Source organism: Dreissena polymorpha, chromosome 10 (genome assembly GCF_020536995.1).
Source record: "Dreissena polymorpha isolate Duluth1 chromosome 10, UMN_Dpol_1.0, whole genome shotgun sequence".
NCBI lineage: Eukaryota > Metazoa > Mollusca > Bivalvia > Myida > Dreissenidae > Dreissena > Dreissena polymorpha.
In genome coordinates, this window is record NC_068364.1 from 6,006,164 (window position 1) to 6,030,136 (window position 23,973).

General features: G+C 33.1%; 1 protein-coding gene across 2 annotated transcripts in view; it reads right to left on the reverse strand.

The window, feature by feature from the left end:
* Positions 1–22,864, reverse strand: part of LOC127847180 (cytochrome P450 3A12-like) — a 28,659-nt gene extending 5,795 nt beyond the window's left edge. The window contains exons 1-4 of one of the 2 annotated variants that reach the window (XM_052378905.1): positions 22,724–22,864; positions 1,880–2,031; positions 961–1,057; positions 166–218 (exon numbers count right to left, since the gene is read on the reverse strand). In XM_052378905.1, coding sequence (XP_052234865.1) covers positions 166–218; positions 961–1,057; positions 1,880–1,968 — 239 coding nt within the window. In that variant the 5' untranslated portion in view covers positions 1,969–2,031; positions 22,724–22,864. Of the gene's footprint in view, positions 1–165; positions 219–960; positions 1,058–1,879; positions 2,032–3,306; positions 3,467–22,723 lie in introns of those variants that run through there. The other variant, XM_052378904.1, reaches the window with a different exon arrangement.
* Positions 22,865–23,973: the final 1,109 nt, after the last annotated feature.

The window sequence follows — 23,973 nt, forward strand, 5'->3', positions numbered from 1 at the left end:
AGTCGTTGGGTATTACTTTTGGTCTTACATTCATTGTACGTTGTAATGTGATTTGCTTAATGTTATAATGTTTATAAAGAAAATAACGCCCTTTAGACTATCATATTCAACTCGTGTATTAAATCAAATGTAATATTGTTTCCTTAACGATCCGCATATCCTTACCCATATACGCTTCCGTAGACTTTTTTCCACTCTTCAAATACGGTCAAGACGCTCTGTAACACAAATCATTACGGAATGTTATAAAAGGAATACCATATAACCCTATATTTGTTTATTGTTTGTTTAATATAATGCATCAATTGTTCGTAAATGTGCAGATGTCAGCTATGGGACGTATACGTTAAATTCAAAAGCGTTTATTTTTACTGAACGAAAGTAAATAGAGTCGACATAAAGCAGTAGGTTTTATTAACACATCAATAAACCTTTAACGTCAGTGACGGTTGACTGCACGACAGAACAATCGCTTACAAATGGGCTTCGTTCACATAAATAACAAATCATTATTTATTGCAGTCATCGTGACCGAACTTTATCTTTAGTACACGAGTACGTGTTGAATCTGGCGTAAAATTTATATGGGGACACATACAAATACTACTTTTTTCTAATGGCAGTTTTGATCACTAATTTGAAAGTCTGTTTTGAGATTACGGTTTTAATAACTGTGTTATGTATAACGTTTGTGTTGTATGTAGGTTTGTGTCTCGTATAGAAAAATGGTCAGTTCCCTTAAATAAAACACTACTGGATATTAAGAATAATTTCTCTTCAGGCAATTTCTCTTGAGAGAATATGGTGTATCCTACATTATGCAAATCCTATGTCGTGCACTTGTGCATTTCATTTTTATATATATGGTAAGCAATAACAACTAGGGTTAAGGAAAGCTTGCACCTAGCAATACATCCATACAACCATACGAATATACTTGTAGATACAAAATAAACGTACTTTTTCTTTGAATTCCTGTACATTTCCAAACACCCAGACAGGTTTCGGTCCAGGAATTCCGATACTTTGAAAAAAGCCGTAAGTCTCCTTCATGTATCTAGAAAACACGAATAGGAAGTATAAATTGTGTAACGTTTCTGATGAGTTGCATTCTTTGCACTGTTATGATAAAGCAATAACTCAAATAAAACATGACATGACACGAAACTGACCTTTAGGCACAACAGAAAATCAAAAGTTGAATGTATGTTGAGTCAGTTCAAAATTATCAGCTCAATATCGTTAAGCACTAACAGAAAATCCTGTGTAGTTGCAATTTGTATATAGGCTACTCTTATAGATATAGCCGGTTAAAAAAATACATAAAAAATACATATTTGCAAAAAATTATATATTGAAGTATCTTTTACATTTTAATTCGTTATACAAATAAAATACCGTATATAAAGTCTGACTAAGTATATTATTTCAAAATAATACAACACAGTAGGTCACTGAACCACAGTTGTTTATCTTTGGAGTGCAGCTTAAATATTTGCATTTTGGAACTGAACAACATGCATGTTAGGATTGACTAAATAAACGTGTATAATTGACTGTTTGTTTGTATTTCTCAAGAGCTGTTGAATTGTTGAAATGAAAAACACTTACATTATATTATAAAAAAAAAGCCCAGGATAAATTCTTATTAAATGCATCATATAATTTCAACTTTATAGTTATCATGTACAGTTCAGAATTAGCAAACAGTTACGAACCATTGCACAAGATTGCAGCTCAAGTATATAACTCACAGTCGGACGGTTTGCGTTAGAGAGCGATTGCATTTAAATTGATGTGTACTGTACGAACTATACGAACACTTAAAGCAATATTCTGCATTGTCATGATGCACTTGCAGCATAAAATGTCGCTTTACCCGAAAATGTAGATCGTAACCATGGCCACAAAGGCGAGGAGAAGATACGGATTCACGTCCAGTTGAAACGCCGACATTGCAAAGAACATCACTTGCCTCTGAGGAAATTTCGCCCAAACTTAAGGGTCGTCAATAAACAACACTCTGCAACACTGCAAACAACACAGCAACTTCAGTTGTAGGATATTTCAACCTTTTCCCGTTCTAGGATACTTGCTAGTCGGCAATCTTTATTTAAACTCGTTATGTGATTTACAAAACCACACACGGTTTCACTTGAAAAAAGTCATTCACAAAGTGCCTGTTATGAATGTAAAATAGTAAAATAATGAATAAAAATGTCATCCTAGCGTATCGGAATTTATTCGCATCGTAAAATTAATTATTTATGACCGTCGTTTCACGCATGATGTGATCCAGATAACATGTTGCTTGGTGTGATTGAGAACAAATTGTTATTAAATGACTGAGCGGTAGATAAATTGATGAACATTAAAACAAAGTTTTTGCGATTACAAAAAATCCCACCAAAAGGAGTGTTTATTATTTTGCTAGATATTGAACACACAAACAATGTTACACATAACTTAATTTTTATTTTATCATTACATAAAGTAAAACGTGTATACATTGTGTTGTTTTTACAGGGTACAAAACCGTTTTTGTTCGCTAATTGAGATCTTATTATTTATTTATTTTAAATTTGAAAAAGCGACCACAATATTTATTTAATTTCCACAACAGAATAGCAATTAATATACGAATAAATTATTGGTAAAATAATCAATACAGTTCACACAAGGAAAAGGTTAACAAACATTAATTGACAGTAATTGTGTGTACCCTAAATGAATTTGCCTGATAATGCATTTTTGCATATACAAATTGAAATATAGAACAGCAAAATATTTTTTTTTAATCAAAATGTATATTAAAATGTGCCTATGTTATATATATTTCTAGCATGAACTTATGAAGTTAACAACATTTGCATATTCTCTAATTTCTATAATGTTGTCAACGTCTATTAGTTTCTTTTAAACAACCATGGCCTGATATTCTTATTTTGCAATAATATTCATGAATATCAATTTATCAATTTAATCTTAATATATTTATATTTTATAATTTGGTCAATTTCCTGTATACAAATAGAGAAAAACTTCCATTAACATCTAATCGCCATTACCAGTACCTGTATATAAGACCTCACGTTTGATCTTAATAAACATCGTAATATTGTTGTCATTACTATCAAACAATTTAAGAGTTCGCTTGAATATTTATTGTAAAACATTTATATACAATATAAACCAATTTTTGATTTAAAATATTTTTCTTATTTATTTTTGTTTTAATACTACTTTTTAATGTAATGCTTTTTTCGTAATATCCGATGACACGTACATTTAAATATTAAAGTTTACCTGTAAAGTGTAAAACGTGTACTACTCTATAATCCTGACATAAACTCTATCGCAGTTTTGATTCACAAATCGCCAAAGCACCTATTGCTTTACTTATGAATGATAAGCAGTTTGTGTATCGTACAACTCAGGCGAGACCGTTTTATATGCAACTTAAAGTGCACAGGTTTCCAATATCATATCGCCCTATTGGTGTCAATGTCACTTGGTACCTTTTTGCACCAATGAGGCGATGTATCAACCAATCAAATGCATAATAATTTGTCCTAGACTGTGACGCCACATTATAAATTTCATTGCCAATAATCTTGCGAAGCCTTTACTTACACTGAACATATTGGTTTAGTAGCTAGCGGAAAATACAAATCAGTGCGTAGAGCAATATAATGCTCGATCAGGTTCAGTAGTCAATAATGTTCGTTATAACTAGACTTAAATATAAACAGCGTAAAATCTAGTTGCGCTAGCAAAAGATCATCTTTTCATTACTACTTTATTTGATACTATTGACCAATTACCATACATGTAGACACAGAACAAACACGCATGACAAACATAAACACCAATGAATACAACTGTGATTGTCGCCTAAATTCAATTCTTGAAACCGATTTCGTAAACTTTAAGGTAAATGTGCTTAAAAGTGAAGAAAGTATTCCACCATAGAACTTAAATAGAATGTAAACGTTTTCTCTACTTCAAATGTTGGCCAAAAGCTGGCCTAGTTTGTATACTGTTTAAATTGTATAGAGTTATACAATTTGCAATATGCTCGTGAGCACACACAATTCATGTAAACAAACATTTATCAAACAGAAAAACATGAATATGGTGTCGATTATGTAAATACTCACAATAATCAATTAAAATAACGGAGTTTTCCAGCAGAGCAGGAGGCGTAATGCGAAAGGAGTAGTAAAGTCACCCAAGAGTTAGCAATAACAGGTATAATAATTATTTCTCCTTTCCAAAGCTTAAACAAAAATAAAATAGTTAACTTTTAATTAACATAACTGTATAATATGTTTATGATGCTATAAATTTAATCATATTTGGTCTAACATAATAAACTGTTACTCTTTCTAACATTAACTTACAGTGTGTACTCAAAAGTAAAATGATATATATCGTTTAGGACATAACAGAGTTTAGATTTCAACTAATCGAATGATTTTGCTTATACTCTAATTATGTGCAATTGCAATAGGGTTGGAATTTAGAATCTGATATTAAGATTAAATACAAAAACAACATACCAGCGTCTCCAACCTATTAGTTTTTCCACATTTTATTGAAACCTCAATGTTCGTATAAGCTTTGAACCATATACACCAATGAGTTATTATTCGGATTTACATGAGTGTCTCACGGGTAAATTGATCTACAGTTGGAAAACATAACGTTATCTTGCTTTTCTGACTTACGAGTTTTAATATTAGTTCATAAAACTATAAACCTGCTGTGTTTCAAAACATACATTTTATTTACAAAGTTTGTTTTTATCAAAAAAACAACAACAACATTTGTTGGGCAATTAACCCCCAGATTAAATAAGGAAACCCAAGGTACATAAAATTCTCGAGTATCTCTAACTGGTTATCTTTCTTAAATGAAACGCTGCTTCTCACTGATCTCTATGTTTTAATTTTTTATTATCGTTATCATTTATAGTCCACAACTTTCAATCTGAAATACTGCTGATTTAAAATGCAAGGCGTCCCTGGACATAGTCGCTGTCAATTTGATTGTTCACTTTAGGATTATTCAACAATACACAGTGAACTTGTTTCAGTTTGTCCGGTGATCTAAATAATATATAAAGAGAACGTTATAAATGTCATTTGCTTATCTGTTTTACTTCTATAACGTTTGGACTGTCTTAACTGACAAGGTGTACTGTCTAAGTTAATATGTTTTAAGTTAAATGTTGTTTCTACTAGATGCTTAAATATAGTGTCTACTAGTTGCTTCTGCAACGAAAACAATTGCAGACATATTTAAAAGCACAAACAAAACAAAAACTATCAAGCAAAAAGAGTATAAATTTGTGTATTTAAATATACACAATCTTTCTATAAATAAGAAACAAATCACTCAAAACAATAGTATTTATAATAATCAGATGCACGAATTACCATAAGAAAAACATAAGAAACTTCATTCAACTGCAAACATTCCGTAAGTGTATGGCTATTTAGTTACAAACGTGGATATTGTTCTACTTTGTTATAAGCAGAAAAGCTGTCATGTCTTAAAATATAGAAATAATTATCAGAAGTTTCACATATTAACATGAAGTTAAGGTTTCTTGAAGGAGCTGTGTGAGCCCTAGGAGCCCTATATAATCATGGTAGACATTTCAGTGCATTATCACAACATACATCTGGATAAGACTTCGATATGTGCCGTAGTTTCTTATCCAAATGCGCATCATCTACGTAAAGCTGGTTGTACTTTAGCTATAAAGGCTTATTTGTCTAAGAAGCCTGTAAGAATTGCGTGTCAATGAACCTAAGACGCCATCGAACGTATTTACTTGAACTACTTTCTTTAGTGCGATCATCAATAGATCTACGTTAGGTATAACTGTCTCTGTATGACTCAAAATATGTAAGTAAACAACTGTTACTTGCTATTCCACGATGCATCAAATGGAATTTACGTTTATACAATTTGCATTATTACCCAACACAGGAGGTTAGCGCGTGTCTTTAATATTGATTAGTAAAAACAACAGTTTTAATAAAAAATATCAAATTATAACAAAACAATCAACTTCTCTGAAAAATATATACAATGGGTACAGCTATACTTAGTTAGTCTTAAACCAATTTATTTTAGGTCGATTGCATAGAAAGCCATAGGCTTATTTGAAACAATATCGGGTCCGTTTCCTGTGCCTAGAACCAGTACAAGGTGTCTTTGAGAGAGATCTAAAGAACGCTCACACAATTGGGATCGAATTGCTTAACATACAATACATTCAATAGATACTAAAAGTGTATCAGGTTTTTTAGTTTTATGGGCGTGTTTGCGTTTTGTCAAATTCCTTTTCAAATAAACGTTTATCAAAGAAGTTATGTAAAATGTATTAAACATAAATTACTCAACTCTCGAAATACTGCATTGATAAGAACTTAAGTTCTTTTTCACGATAAACATCTTGCCAACACTTATTCAACAATTTGCCAATAATTAAATATTGCATCACGTTATTATTCTTTGAACACGCTTTGATCCTATTCTTTAATTTGTTATTATGTTATTATTGTATACTTCACAATTTTCTAAACTCTTAGAAAGAGTTTTTTAGTTTAGTTTAATCCTATTTATTTGAGCTCGATTGCACAGAAAGCCCTTGAAACATTCTCGAGTCCGTTTCCGGGGACTAGAACTAGTACTTGGTGTCTATGAGGGCAATCTAAAGACCGCTATCATAGTGGGGATCGAACCCGAAAGACCTCCCGATCGCTAGGCGGACACCATATCCACAACACCACTGCGACCTCAAACGAGTCTGTTGAATTGTCGACGCAGAAGATGGACTTAATAAACGTTCTGTGGTATGGTATCGAAGGAATAGTAGTGCACTTATGGTCCGTCCAAACCATTCAACGCGACAGTACGTTCTATTTCATTATCTCAGGTCGGACAAGATATTCAGTCACATTCTCACGATCTTGCCCCACGATGTACTTCTTGTTTGTTAACTATGTCAGGACACGTAATTTTAGTGCATTTGACTCTTTAATACAATATAATTTCATTGAAAAAAAACACAAAATAACCTCCCATGATAATTTTTTGTATTCAGTTTGTACAAGATTTAATGACGTTGAGTTTAACTGCCGAATTCATACAAATGGACAATATAAATATTAAGTTGAATACATTTCTCATTATTAAACATATTTTAGAGTTCAACTCATTATACGCATTTGTTAACCCATTTATGCATAGCGTCTAGAAAAAAAGGCCTTTGCAAACAGCGTAGACTCAGCGTCTCATCAGGGTCTGCGCTGTTTGCTTAAAGGAATTTCTGCAAGAAATATACTAAACATAGAAATAAATATGCTAGACATCCCTAATTTTGAAAATAAATTGATCCAATTTAGAAGGATGGGAGAGTCCACTAGGCATAAATGGGTTAACACGACAATACGACATACATCGTATTCGACACGTTAGTATAATGTTTCTGTATTTTGAAGCCGGACTTGTGCGTAATCTCATTATAGTTTCGTGCGTTCGGTATCGTTATTCCAGAAAAACCTCACATAACATTTTTTTCTTTATTTGTTTTGGTTTTATCAAACAATTTGCCAAAAACTCTAGAACAGAAGGAATATTAATCTAGAACGTTTTTTCCTAATAATGTACGACCTACTCAATCACCTAAACTTCAACGTTCTTAGAAAACTATGCCAGTGATAACTTCCTAATTTCTTTGCATTATTTCGTCCGACTTACGTGTAACACTCTCATTTAAAATTGAAACAATTAATTCATCTCGGTTATATGTAACGTAATACGAAGATACGTTATTATGATCAAAGTGTTCAGCTTTAACAAAACTTCATTTATATTTCTTTTCAACTGAGGGCAAATAAGTCGCTCACAATTTAACAAACTGGGAGGCGGAAAACTACAACGGGCGAGGCATGGTCAGGGGTGATAACCCAAAAAAAAAGGTTAGGGTAAGGGTTAGGGGTCGGGTTAGGGTTAGGGTTTGGTTTAGGCTAACCCAAACCCTAACCCGACCCCTAACACTAACCCAAACCCTAACCCTAACCTTCTAACCCCCCCTTGCGCAATACCATACCATGCCTCGCCCGTTGTAGTTTTCCGCCTCCCTTAACAAACTAGACCGCTATTTTCCTTTGCAATCATGTCCGCTCATAAAACCGACGTGTCCAAAGTTAGTTCAATGTATTCTCCATGATAACGTGCCATCCGTGCACTGTAAGGTTGTGTATAGACCAGTTAGATTCTAACAGATGTTACCTTCGTCTAGGCGATTCGATATACGAACTCTAATCAAGCTTCAATCATATCATAATTGCACATTGACTTTGGCCGCGATGTTTAAATGTCACGGTCGCGATATCATAATTGCACATTGACTTTGGCCGCGATGTTTAAATGTCACGGTCGCGGTAAACAAGAAATTGGGGTTATTGGCATTTGGTTTCTATCAAAGTGCAACAAACGATGTCTGAAAAACAGAATGCCTGCTGCCTTAAGAAATATGATATGATAAAAACACGTAATGCGACTTTAGTGGTACGTTTTATATATGGCTGAATTGTCACATATTACCTACATAAGACGTATCTTGTTCGGGGCTTTACTTGTGTTGCTGCAGTGCATGTATCATGGGTCGTTATGTTAATTATGTTCAAGCCATTCAATAGATGTATTTGAAATTCTACATGCAATATGAATTGACATTATAATATCACCAGGCCACCGATCAAACACATACAAAATGTGGAATGAGGTCAGTCGCTGACCTTGACTATGAATGCATTCAGACCCATACAGAGCCCCTAAACAGACTTATTCTTACAGTATCTGGAAATCTAATATGCAGGTATATTGTATAACAAATATGCATGTCATCGTTTGTGGCAGATTGAAATATGACTTAACACAGTGTCTTATACAAATAATACGTTTTAAGGCGAATCTTAATAACAACAATTTATTACAATGACATCTGACGAAAATTAATAATGTGCTCCCCTTAACTGAATTAATTTCACTTAAAACATAACAAAAATTAACATGCATCATATTTTTTCTTTGCGCATTAGTTGTGCAAATGTATCGTTCTGCCGTTTGTATTGAATTGACAGATGGGACTTTGAATTGCCTGATTTGCATGCCATTTAAATCACTTTTTATCTCATGTCGCGAATATCGTTCGCTCAGTGTGCAAACACGTTCATTGTTATGTTGCGATCCGAACAAAAAATACATACAAACATGATTGCTGATTTTGCGGTAATTCTAGTGTGATAGTTCCCGGTATCACACTTTTGTCACCGACGTTTGCTGAAATAAGTATTGCGGTACCTTATTTTCTAAAGCACTTCATTGAGACAACAACATGAGTCTTTCACGTGACGTACATGTATTATTGTTTTTATTATGAATAGACCTACGCAACTAGTTTTGACGGTTGGGAAAAAACGTAACATTTAACATTTTGATTCATATCTTACGTACTAAAGCTTCGATAGTACGATGTCAGCGTTATTTCATTGATAATTCAAACAATATTGGTTCAATCAAATAGTCAGTTGTAGTTCTGTATTCGTTCATTAGTTTTATTTGTCATTTTCAGCTCGGCTGTTTTCGGAGAAAACCCGAGGTATTGTCATAGCCAGCTCGTCGTCCGCCGTCCGGCGTCCGCCGTGCTAAAACCTTGACATTTTCCTCTAACATCAAAGTGCTTCCACCTACAACTTTGAAACTTCATATGTAGATGCACCTTGATGACTTCTACAGGCCACACCTATTTTTGGGTCACTAGGTCAAAGGTCAAGGTCACTGTGACCTTAACAGAATTTAAAAACTTCTGACAAGCTTTCGCAGCCGAGCAAGGCACCTGTTATGCGGTGCTCTTGTTTCTAATGTTTTATGCCTTGACTATGTTACACATTTCGCTATTTCAATTTCATTCCGTTGTAAGCTATTGGTAAGATACAATTTTATTTCATTATTACAAACAAATCATTTTATTGTCATAAATTATAATGTACTCAACATTTAGTATGCTATTAACTTTCTGTTAGTAAGGTTATACGTAAAACTGCAGCTGCAATTGCTCAAACCTAACCATACTATATGGTCTTTCAGTTATTGAAATCAAACGATTTCCAAAACTGAAAAATGTCTTCCTAGTACACAGAACTAGGTCGCGGTGTGTTTGATTCACCTGGCAATTTTATTTCGTAGAGCGATATATGAATGAAGGCATGCACAGGCGGCAATCGGACAAAGCCTTCACTTAAGAGAATTTGTTTAATCGATATTTTTATGTTATTTTGATTTGTATTCTCGAATTACAACGCGCGATATCTGTTCCATAAATAGATCGCAGTCAGGTGCGAAATGTTAACAGTTAATTTTGCGAAGGTTATGTTTGTACTGAATGAATGCACTTTACACAGGTCATAAGATAGCAAAACATTCAGCATATCTTAAGCACACATGTAAAAAGAAATGCATATGCCTCTGTAATCTTACTACAAAATAAGGATCACTTAAACAATTTCAGCGCATAAATAATTGTAATTATTTACTTAAATTTAAGGATAACATATTCAATATTACTTTCTAATATCATACAAATTGAATTAAATATCGTCCAAATTAGAGTAATCACATAAGAATGTCCTAGCCCTTCTTTGGAATTCACTTCCTTGTGGAATCAGGGATTCGAAATCACATTTTTCTTAAAAACGGTCACTTAAAACACACTATTACTTTGAAGTGTACGGGAAGTAAGTCTCCGGGGGAAGTGTGCTCAGTTCTGTGAACTTGTGATTCAGGATTGCCTCGCACACTTGTCATGTCTCGATCACACCCCTTCCCTGCCAATTACACATTTTTATATTCTTTTATAGCTGTTTCATGTTTTACCGGTCAGAACATATTGTTTTTCTCTTAATCCTTTAATATTACACTGTTGTATGAATGTCACCTTAGGTCTGATATCGGCACGGCCTCCTTCGGCGGCGTGGCGCGCAGTGTCCTCGCCCTAACAGGGAGGATTGTTCTATGTCTGAAGGTATGTTTTAGCTCTCTGTGTAGGACCCGCTTTGCTACCGTTAGGGTTAAGTCTTTGTTTTAACAACTATCTGAGTGTATCATGCTCTGTTTAAGGGTCCGTTTTATCTATGAAATGTCCATTTAATCAATTGATTTTTAATTCTAGTACTTTTAGATGAATTCATTCAATCGTGTTGTATGTTTTTACCTATTATGTTATACATCTTGTTTTATGCTTGTGTTGTATTTTATACTGAATTATGTCATGTAATTTCCTGTGAAGCGCTTTTGAACGCACAACTATGTGTATAAAGAGCGCTATACAAATCAGGTATAATAATAATAATAATAACAAATATTCACACATAATGAAATTATTGTTATCACCAGGGAGTACATAGTTATCTTTGGTTATACATTTTTTTTGGTCAAATAATGAACGACCAGAGTAATCATTTACTTTCATAGATCTTACAAAGACGGCTAATATATACAGACAATAGATAATTTTACGACGTTCTTACGTTTGTGTTGTAATGTATTCTGCTGTTGTTGGTTGATGGAGGGGTGGAGGGTTGTTAAAATAGATAAAATATTCTACTTACAAATGATAGTTTGACGTATCGCAGATAATATGGCTAAAAAAACTTTATTAAATTATAGAAAGTACACATATCATTTAACTGTGTCAGTATATGTAATGCTTAAATTTGCGCCTAAATAGTAGGCCTTTATCTTGACTGTTTGCTATTTATTAACAAATACACTGATTTTTGTTTTGACAGTATATGTTTAAATCAAAAAAAAATAATTATCCGCAAATATGATTAAGTAGAAGTTGATATAAATAATGTTACTTTTAGAAACAGCATAAGCATATGATGTTTTGTGGAAATCCATTAATCTTTCAATAAAGGCAACTGAATAGTTTCATATGCAGCACAGGAGAAAACATATAACACGATATTAAACATATTTCAATAATTATAGCTGGTGTAAATGCATGAACGCTCCATGAGTTGCCTTAGGAAATTATTAAATTCGTAAAGCATGATGAAGCTTTACACATACAATTTTAACTGATTAAATACCACCATGTTGGGCATATTTACATTCAATCAAATATGCTTTCCCTTTATCGATTTTGTATTACGATTGTTTTATAGATAAACATTTATTTGTGACAACGCCATTTAGTGCTGTGGCAGATTATTCGCTCCGCTCAATTCAATTCCAGACTGCCTCAATCGCACTTTAGTAAATCGCTAACGTGCTCTCATACGCACACAAGTAGTTAAGAAGGGATCATTATACCGGCAACTCATATGAAATAAGCTGGAATAACTTAATACATTTACCGTGTGAAGAATTGTAAGGAATATTTCATTATCAGGCACAATGAATAGTCCCATCAATTCGATTTAGTAAGTTATGGAACCCATTTTCGTTGAAATGTATATGCATTAATTGATGCGATGCGCCGAATTTACAATAGGCATCTGTCGATTTTTCAATAATTAGTATTTCCAGATTGCGATGTACATTGAATCATGTAAAACATGCTGCATGAAAAATGCAATAACAGTGCTTAACAGATGTTATCGATATTACGCAGACACCATGTGGCACATTGTCAGCGATCGACCTTGATCTGTCATTTACTAAATCAAATTTGCACTTCGAATAATACGTTTTCAGCAATCTCATCTCGGATTCGTTAAATCGCAAGCAAACATACGTATTAATAGCCAAGGGTCACGTTTATGCCGAGTTCTGAAGACAATTTATCAATACCTAGTATTTATGAATGTTGTAAAACCAGCATTATCAATCAAGTGTGTGACTTCATCCAACTCATCTTAAAAAGGCATGCCTCGCTATGTTGACCTTTCTTAAACTCGTCGGATGAAGTCAATTACACACTGCCACAAACATTTGTTTTATTTAATATTAGACATACAATGTATACATGTATATGATCATCAAACAAAGTGATACCATGTAGCAGCAAAAATAACTAAAAAAAGGGTAAATATGTATTTTTTTTCTTTGGAGTACACTGCCACAAACTTAGTCTCTTCAATCTCTGTCACACTTAACGTAAAATAGTTAATACGCTTGGATGTTATGCCCACGGATCGATAGATCGGGGGTATATTGTTATTGGCCTGTCTGTCTGCCATTCTGTCCCAAAACTTTAAGATTACAGTAAAGTTTTGCAATAACTTTTGAAATTTTGAACATAGCAACTTGATATTTGGCATGCATGTGTATCTCATGGGGCTGCACATATTAAGTGGTAAAAGGTCAAGGTCATCCTTTAAGGTCAAAGGTCAAATTTTAAAACTTTAATATATTAGAGTTTTGCAATAACTTTTGAAATATTGAACATAGCAACTTGATATTTGGCATGCATGTGTATCTCATGGCGCTGCACATTTTGAGTGGTAAAAGGTCAAGGTCAAGGTCATCTTTCAAGGTCAATGGTAAAAAAGCGGTGCATTAGGGGGCATTGTGTTTCTGACAAACACATCTCTTGTTTATCGATTCAATGCAGCGTAGAACTACATATTGATGACACGCCAAATGCTATGCCGTCTAAACATAGCTGTCCGCGTCATGTCAGCATTTAAAAATACGGAATGATATTTCCATTGAATCGTACCACATAGAGGATGATACGACGTTTTGTAAACGCTCAAATAAAAAATGTAATCATTGGTTGACACTACCCTCCTCGGGTTTACAATACGGTGTATCTCTCGCTATGTGAAGTGATATTTATATAGTGTTTTTACATATTTACTTTTTCCAAACATTTCATCATTACAAAAGCGACACTGCGGTATATGGAACACCAGAAATAGTTTAAAGATAGGAATGATATTTATAGGTTAATGTTTGAATAACATGCTCGAAATATTTAAAAATCGATGGCCAACATGGTTCCATAAATATACTACAGTCAGATGTAATTGTGACATAGGCTAGTGGAGGTTTATTTGCCACTGAGATGTTTGTACTGAAGGAATGTACTTTACATTAGGTCCTTATCAAGGTATATCGTATACCTTCTGAACGATAAATATACATGTCTTTTATAGCACTTAGCGAATTTCTTCTTACCTGTAGATCAAGGCCGCACTAAAAAATGCCTTACTTTCTGCTAGCATGTTTACTTCATTACTCAAACATGCATAATTATGGAAATAAACAACATTTTCGACGGCAATGGAGTACTCATCGATGACTGTCCTTACTACTGCTACTACTACTACGACTTCTACGACTACTATTACTACTACTACTACTACTACTACTACTACTACTACTACTACTACTACTACTACTACTACTACTACTACTACTACTACTACTACTACTACTACAACTACTACTACTACTACTACTACTACTACTACTACTACTACTACTACTACTACTACTACTACTACTACTACTACTACTACTACTACTACTACTACTACTACTACTACTACTTCTGCTGCTGCTGCTGCTATCACTACTACTACTACTACTACTACTACTACTACTACTACTACTACTACTACTACTACTACTACTACTACTACTACTACTACTACTACTACTACTACTACTCCTACTACTACTACTGCTACTGCTACTTTTAATACGACTTAGACTCAGACTACGACAACGACGACGACTAAGACTGTTTCCCTTCCATGTAAAAATCCCCGTTTCTGATTCTGTCTTATTTGTGGGTTATCACCGGTTCTATGTGACCTAATTGTTAAAAAAGATGTATGTTTTATGTATAGCAATTGCTTGTCAAATTAAATTTCACGACAATACGATAGTCTATATTTGAATCCAGCGCAGGAGAAAATCGACATCCATTATCGAAAACGAATCTGTATAAGTCAGTCAATGTCAAACGTACTTGTACATGTTGGCATAATGTGGCTGGTTACAACATATAACATGACACTCCGCCGTGACAAGAACGTTAGGGACAAATGTAACCATAGTACACGTACTTTTCTTTGCCGTTTAAACTAGTTGTCGCTTTAAACCTACTTGATTATCACTTTCCACGAAGTTATTCATAGCCATGTGATAAAATGCGCTTAAAAAGTATGTATCTTAAATCGATGTAAAAAGTTAGTTGCAGTTTCTATAATAAAGTTAAAAAGCTGTGTCAGGTGTCATCTTTTTTATATGATCTATATTGAAACTTGTTATAAATCGCGCTAGGCTCTTTGAACATTACAGGACTACGTGACAGACAAGCCATACATAAATCACGACACTGTCCATTGACGGTTTCATTCGCGTAAAACTGCAAGCAAAGCTACACATTGTTAAGTACGTACTACTTTCCTAGGTAGCAATATATTTAAAGCATTAAACTCCTTCAGTGATGGAACCGAACTTTGAAGGCCTTTGCAAACAGTTTAGATCCAGATGAGACGCCACAAAACGTGGCTTCTCATCAGGATCCAAACTGTTTGCTATTCTGATAGTATTTAAAAAAAAAAATCGAAGAAAATGCTAATTTTAGAAATTCAGCAGACGACATTTTACCAGACGACAAATTTCCAATCATGCAAAGGGTTAAATACACGCAAGACTATGGTTTGATCGCTGTAGAATACTATATACGTGTCGGCATTTATACCTCGTTATCTCCATGGTCACCACATACCTGACCAAGAAGCCAACTGTTGCACATTGCAAGTTCACCAGAAGCAAATAGAAGGTATCTAGGGCATTATGGCTCCGACGATTCGATGTACTGTACGTTCTAATTAAATGTACTTTAAGCGGAACTCAAGTATACTGACGGTCCGTCTGAACCATTCAGCATCGACCATTTTATTTCATTATCTCCAACAGGGCACGATTGTCATTCAAAGACACGATCCTGCAACACGATGACACGATGTTTATTTTGTTAAAAATGTCCTGCGTCATGTCCTCAATTCTGTTACCTACATATCATATTTCGTTGATTAAAAAAACGCTTCGCAAGTCCCAAACTTACAATAAATTACAATATAAATGTGCACACTGTAACTAAATCTTTCAGTTCTTCCTGTTCTGTTTAATTTAAAAGTACGCCCAGTATCTCAAACTGAAAAGGTAATTAATAAGATGCAGTCAGGTGGCATCAAGACATAGAAAGTAATACGCCATCGAATGTATTAAGATTCAGCTTTAAGTTTTAAAAATATTGAAGGCACTTTAATGACATTTACTTTATGATATGTATTGTCATGTACTAAATATTATGTTTTAAATGTAACGCTCCAAATGTTATGTGTTCTGTATTTAATGTAATATATTTAATGTAATGTATTCAATGAAATTTTCTTCTGGCAAATATGCAGTTTATGTTGGTTATATTATGCTGGATGTTCCAGGTCATTGGTCAATTTTCATCAATGACAAAATTTTGTTATTATCTTACATTCTATAAAATTCTGGTGACAAACACAAACACATGCAGCAAGTCAAAATTATATTTAAAAACAACTCCAGTTGCGCTAGCAGGATTTACATACTATTACATCTGAGAGGTCTATATATATATTTGAGACAATTTCGACAATTAATAATTTGTACAGTAAATTGACAGGTAGAGAACGCAAACGACAAACACACATTAGCCTGCGATTTGTCGTGTCATTGCAATGCATAGAAATCAGGGTTTAAAAAGTTGAGCCTGCATGAAGGTTCATCTAGCCTCAGAAATGCATCAACGCATAGACCAAAACAAATACATCTAATAGCAGACGTTATACCAGAACGATAATAAAAACGTTTAAGGTACACGTTACCAAATGTGAAACGTTTCTACAACACAATTAAGCACAGAGAAGTTAAAAATATTTATAGAAATGGCTCCACTAATGTTTAAAGAAGTTGAACATTGTTGGGTTATATATTTCCTAATGTAATGAATTATTCTTGCCATAACGTCCGAAGCAAACAATCTGAATTAAATGATGCAGTACGCTGTTTTATTTTTAGGCGAAAGATTCATTGGCGTATTAGGTACATTGAAACTTTGTTTCTGAGAAGCACTTTTCTCAGAAAATAAAGTGCGACCGCTAAAGTACACCTAGCTTTGACGTAGATGAGGCTTGCTGGATCAGCCAGTGTGGCAGATGTCGATGTTTAGTACGGAACACTGTAATATGAACGAGATCTTGTTTACGATCTTTGTGACAAGGACATTCCGGTGGCGATTATTCTGATATCAGACACAATTTTATTTGCTTGAACGTTTCCTTACTTTATTAATACAATTAGAACATTACTAGGGTCGTCAACAACATGAGATTCATCTGATGTTTGTGTAAACTTAATTTCATCATTCTGTATAAAGTTGCAATCAGGTTGCTTTAATCAATATTAAGCAACATAGAAATTTAATGGCAATTAATTCAAATGTATATAAACTTATATTGCGTTTTATTTGAATTGTGATGCTATGCTTTTTTTTATTTCTTAGATGTTTTTTAATTGTGCACTCGTTGCGCTAATGAGAATGCCTTCTTACATGTTTATTAAGCCTCAAAACCTTGTCATTTAACGTTTCAAAGAGGGGACTTAGCGTTTTTGATTTTTATTATTGAAGTTGTAAAGTATGAACTGCGATGAAGTGTTTTGGCACAAGGACACTTTTCAGAAAGACTAGATGCTGGTAAAAACATGTTGGTTAAAAAGGATTTCTGTGTATGCCGTTTAACCATTTAAAAAGGCCCCAAGACTTTGCAATGACAGTTGCATGGCGATTATCGAAGCTTCAGTAAGTTTGTATTTCTGTTGTTAAATTGAATGTATCGTCCTGTATAATATATATTTGTATTCATATATATATATATATATATATATATATATATATATATATATATATATATATATATATATATATATATATATATATATATATATATATATAATTGACTTTAATGGGACTAGTGAATGGTCACAATAATTAAACTTCTAAAAAAGATATAAAGATAAAGATAAAAAGATATACGCTCAATCATAATTGTTGATATGTTTGTTTGTTGAAAGGATGTGGAATGTGGGTCATGTGCGGTCGTTGCTTTCCTCCGCGCACGGATTTGCACTTCTACGAATGCGACGAAACCAATATAATGTTCAATAACAATAGCGAAATAATGAGCTATGCTGGTGCCATGTGTGACGTCCAAGCCTTGGACGAATTCTTGCGCATTCGATTGATTATTATCTGATGTTTGAAACCTGTGCACTTTACATTAAGACTAGTATTGGCTCATAAGAACGATTTAAGATTTGGGGTAGTGTATATGTACGAAGAACAAAGAAACTTTAGATGTAAAGCTAAACACGTAAACATGCATGTAATCTACCATCAACTATAATTATTAAAATCTATTGAAATTAAAATATTGCGTGTGCAATGAGTGAAATAATACATTATTATTTAATTACGAAAAAGGGTTTTAGTTTAAGTGTTATCAATAAATTCAATACAAATTTATCACATCAATATAGTGCTAAATCGCGTTGTAATCGCATACAAAATGCTAAATATATTTTTAAAAGATTAACAAGGTTTGATGTCAATATAAATTCTACACAAGAAATAATATCGAGCTCGCAGAGCAGCCGCAGGCTGCTCGAGAAGCTCGCATAACGTTTACACGTGTATTTCAATTCGACTGTAGATGTACAGGTTGTTGTTTTGAAAAGTTTGGTAACTGCGCGAGCAATATCCGAACCGGAAACCGGAATTTTTCGAAGTAAATATACGGCGTCTGCTGATTGATCATTATGATACAATAGATAAAAATGATCAAATATACGGCTTTAAAATATTCTAAAGTTCGTCTCTGTATTTAGTGTGACTATTTTTCGAATAACGCATTGGCATTCTTCGTGTAAAACAGTTGTATTCATTCCGGGAGTACCCCATTCGATGACGTCATTGCTAAATTTAGCACTGGAATTTTCTTGTTTTTAACAAAAAAGATTTTTTCGTTTTTGAAATCATCATTTCACGTTGTTCTTCTATTTCATACAAAATAAATGGTATAAGAATTTATTTAATTATTTCAAGAAAAAAAGTAAATGAACTGGTGGGCGGAGTCTTTAGCGGCAATGTTACAGTATGCATGTCAGGCTGTGACAATAAACTACCAGAACGAAATTAATCTGTTTAAATACCATCAATACAAATTCCTGCATTTTGTGCAGCGTGTATTTTTTCAAAGAGATATGACAGAATACTATGTAAGTATCATTGTGCACTGGAATTTGTCCGACGCGTTAAAGAAAGGATTCCACGGCGAGGATTGCCATTAGCAACAATCATTAGTAATATGAAATAAGACAAAGCCTCAAAGCGAGCTCGATTAATGTTTGATAGAAGAAACTAACACAAAACTTTAATAAAGATGATATTTAAATAAACTTATTTAATACAGATGATATTTAAATCTAATTATTATAGGCACTTCCTAACAGAAGAACGTATGTGGAGTTCTCAAAGACTGGTAATAATATAGGCACTGGTATTCAAAAAACAGGAAATGAACTTTTATTTATTATGCTAATCAGCAATTAAACAACAAACGGACCATATTAAAGGGTTTCATGTGACCTGATGAACAGAACTTTTAGCCCAAAACCCCGCCCAAAACAGATTGTCACACTATCAGTTGCCAGCCTTGCAACCACAGGTTTACCTACGAAGGTCAGATCGGGATTCCAACCCGAATCCACCCATGAGCCATTTGATGATAATGATCATATGATATTGGTCTGGGTTGCTTTACCAAGAAAGCTATCTGACCTTTTGAAAAATATATAGGTAAACTGCAATGCTGTATAATAGCATCATTCCCTTGCTTAGGAACATTTTACAAAGAATAACATTTAATTGATATTTTGTTATGATTTAGAACAGTATGTTGTCAGTTCAAAAGCTCACATGAGGTTATGTTTGAAAAGCCCACAAAAGCTTCTGTTTGTAAAAATGCTGTTTGTTTGCCGACTGTTTATAGTTGAGATAAAATCACCGTATTTTGCACAAATCTGGTAAAATAGATATGGTTCGAATACCAACTGCGGATAAGCGCAACAGAACAGTCCTTGCAACTAAATAACTCTAATATTTTTAATAAGTAATTATCTAAACCATAAAGTGACCTATACTTCGAAAATTATGTATACCTGAATATTGATCGAAGGTGAAAGTTGCGTAACACATGAAACTATCAACAAATTGTGCAGTAAACAAAGATTGGTATATACCAAGGACAATAGGACATATATATTAATCTAGTATGTATGTCCTTGGTATTACCTCCTTAAAACACTAAACAATCAACTAGAACATACAATGTAAAAATTTAGAACATCCAACTGTTGCTACATTCTCAATTATAATTTTCAGGTGCACATCATCGTCACTGTCATCAGCAATGATTTTTCCATGTTGCATACTGTACTAAGATTTCACAAGGGCAGCAAATTTGTTTTATTTTCCTTTTTTTAGCATTTAAAGTCAAAGTATTTTCAAATTAACATAATTGAGGAATAAATGCAAGGTAGGTCAGCGATAGTTATGTGACCCACCAAAACATGTTATTTAATACCATTGATATAACACTTTGATAATTTTACACTTGTAAGTATATTTTTTTTTAAGTACCAAAATACTAGAATTAATTAAATTTTTATATTCCTAATTACTGTTTAAAAGTCATTTTGGTTAGCGACTGTCACGTAACCAACCATACTCAAGGGAGCGACTATCACGTCACCCACCGTACTCAAGGTAAATACTGTCAATACAGCCACCGTACTAAAGGTAGCAACTGTCACGTCACCCACCTCAAAGTTATTTATGTCTTATTTGAATTTATGTTTTAAATATGATTAATCACATTTGATCACATCTTTTGATTGCTTGAATCGATCACATTTTATAGAATCTATAAACATTGCACTATTTGTAGTAATTATCAAATAATTAATTTAGAATGTTATCTATCAGAAAGGTCAGCTCAGATATCAATAAGGGCACTATCTCCCTCACTATGAGATATTGTCAAAGGTAGCAATATTTGTTTGAATCATGCCATTTTGTAAGGCATAAAAATTAAGCTAAATTCTCGTGTGTTTTTTCAATAGAAGGGAATAGATATCTAGAATAAAACCACTGATACATAATTTTTGATGAGATAATAAAGTTTGGTCATGTTGAAATGATACTCAAATGTGATTTGCCACCTTTAAGTTTAAATGTAATGCATGACTTAGACAGTGAAAGAAAATAAATACACTAGCCCCAGGATACCAATTCTCGAACGGATCCAATTCTCGAACGATTTTTATAAATTATAAAATTTACTTTGGTGAAATTGTTCAATTTGAAATCGGGTCCCATTCTAAGTAAGTCTATATGAATATATTCTATTTGCAAACCTTCCACTTGACAACGTCTTCTTCGTAAACGCAACTGCATACGAAGATTCATTGAACCATGTAAAATTTTAATATTTGACCAGATAAATGAGTGGTTATTTCAGTTAGATCATTATAAGTCATCAAAATGTTTTGTTTTATAAGATTCTAACATTATGAGCGATGTTTACATCCCCCTTTAAGGCTCTTTACTTCCTTTCACTTTGTTTACAACTGTCAAAATAGGCGATTACATCCTTGACCTTGCCCTGTTTTCTATTTTTATTTTGATAAATTAGGTTGCAAATAACTAAGTTCTTTTATGGTCAATTCGTACTAAAGCCAACTCGTAACTTGGTACCATTCTGCTTTCAACCACTTGTATTAAGAATCATTTTATTCATAAATATAATACATCTGTTTAGATGTTCTTATTATTTCTTTTTGAAAAATGACACGAAGGAAATCTTATAAATACTCAGTGCTCTACAAGCAGCAGTTAGAGAAGTCATGTTTGTTCAAAGTATCAATAAGTATCTTTCGATTAAATGAACAAAATATATAAGTAATGATTATCCACGTCAGTTGCTAAGTAAATAAATTTATTTTACCAGTTTATGTGTGTATTGCAAACGTCTGATGGCTTTCTTTAGTAAACGTTCTATAATTGGTTCCAAACGGGTTGCAAAATGTAAACCGAACCAACTTCATTTGACCAACAGTAAGGTCGAGTTATTAACGCTTGTTTTCTTTACATTTTATTGTTTCAGAAAGAGTAGACTTTAACCTGAAATATCAGCTTAAATTAATTTTAAAACATGAAACAGTTTGACAAATTAACTAAAATCGGCAAAAAATCGTTCGAGAATTGGTACCCTGAGGCTATATGAAATTATTATGAAATCGAGTATTTGACTTTGCAGGTTGTTGTTTTGAAAAGTTTGGTACCTGAGTACATGCCGAACCAATCGTGTGTTTGTTCCTAAATGGTAATCGTCCAATAAATAATACCACTTACTTGTTTTGTCATCATTTTAAATAAAAAAGATCTACAGTCCATTACACGTGTTAACGTAATGCGAGCTACTCGAGCCGCCTACGGCGGCTCAGCGACCTTCGCTATCATAAAGTGACTAACGAGAGTTTATAAAAAAAACATTAAATTTAGTATAAACGTCACGCTTACCTTAATGACATCGTTAATCCATTGTTTATAACAATTAAGTTGACAACTTTAATCCACGATATGCACTTCCACTTCTATTCTTCCATGTCTTTATCGAAACTTAGTTAAAACCACATTATTTTATGGTATTCTTATCGAAGTTTACATGTATGCATGATATACACGCAATCCGAAATACGTTTTGCATTCGTTCGATGCTTTAAACAACTAGTTTAATGTTAAGAAACACCTCGTCCAAAATGTCCTTAAATTCCAGATAATTTAAATAAAACTTGTGTGTCTCGTCACAGAAATGACGTAACACGATTTACTACGTAATACATTTCGTAATATAAAATCAAATTAAATATGTCGACCAATTATATTACTACAGAATTAAGAATTTCTACTCTTTTGATGATATATGCTACATATACGGAATACCTTCAAATAATTTTCCGAAGTACCTCACACTAATTAAAAGCATACCCATACATTTTAAATCTGAAATCAATACAAATAATGCACCATGTACTCAAACAACATTCGTAGAAAACATACTTGGAAGAAAAAACAAAACGAATAAAATATTTTACACACTACAAATTAAAAAGCCTACAGAAAACTCCAAAACCCAAAATAAATGGCAAGTCCTTTTCGAACATGAACTTAATTGGAAACACATATTTACCATGCCATATAAAGCAACTATTGAAAGCACACTAAGAAATTTTCAATATAAATACATCCATAGAATTATAGCTACAAATAAATATCTCTTTAAATGCAAATTATCTAACTCAAATCTGTGTGACTTCTGCGGTGAAAACATCGAAACTATAGAAAATCTTTTTGGGGATTGCAAACACATCCAGCCTATTTGGAATCAATTAGTATCTTTTCTTGAACAACAGCAACTAAACGTTAAACTATCTTTCTCAAATGTAAGTTTCGGAATTTACTCATTGAAATCAATAGACTGTAAAAATATTGTGAATTTTATTCTTATATTGATGAAATATTTTATCTTTAACATGAAGTACAAAAAACAAGTACCAAATTTTAATTGTTTTGTCCATAGTCTTAAACTAAAATTCCAGATTGAGAAAGAAATAGCCCTCAGTAATGACACATTATAAATCTTTGAACAAAAATGGAATCGGATTAAATTCTCATAATGTTTGTCCACTTATATACATTTCACTCTAATGCTAGTTTATCTTTCTAAAATATTTTTGTATATTTTTTATTCAATCTTATAAGATCATTGT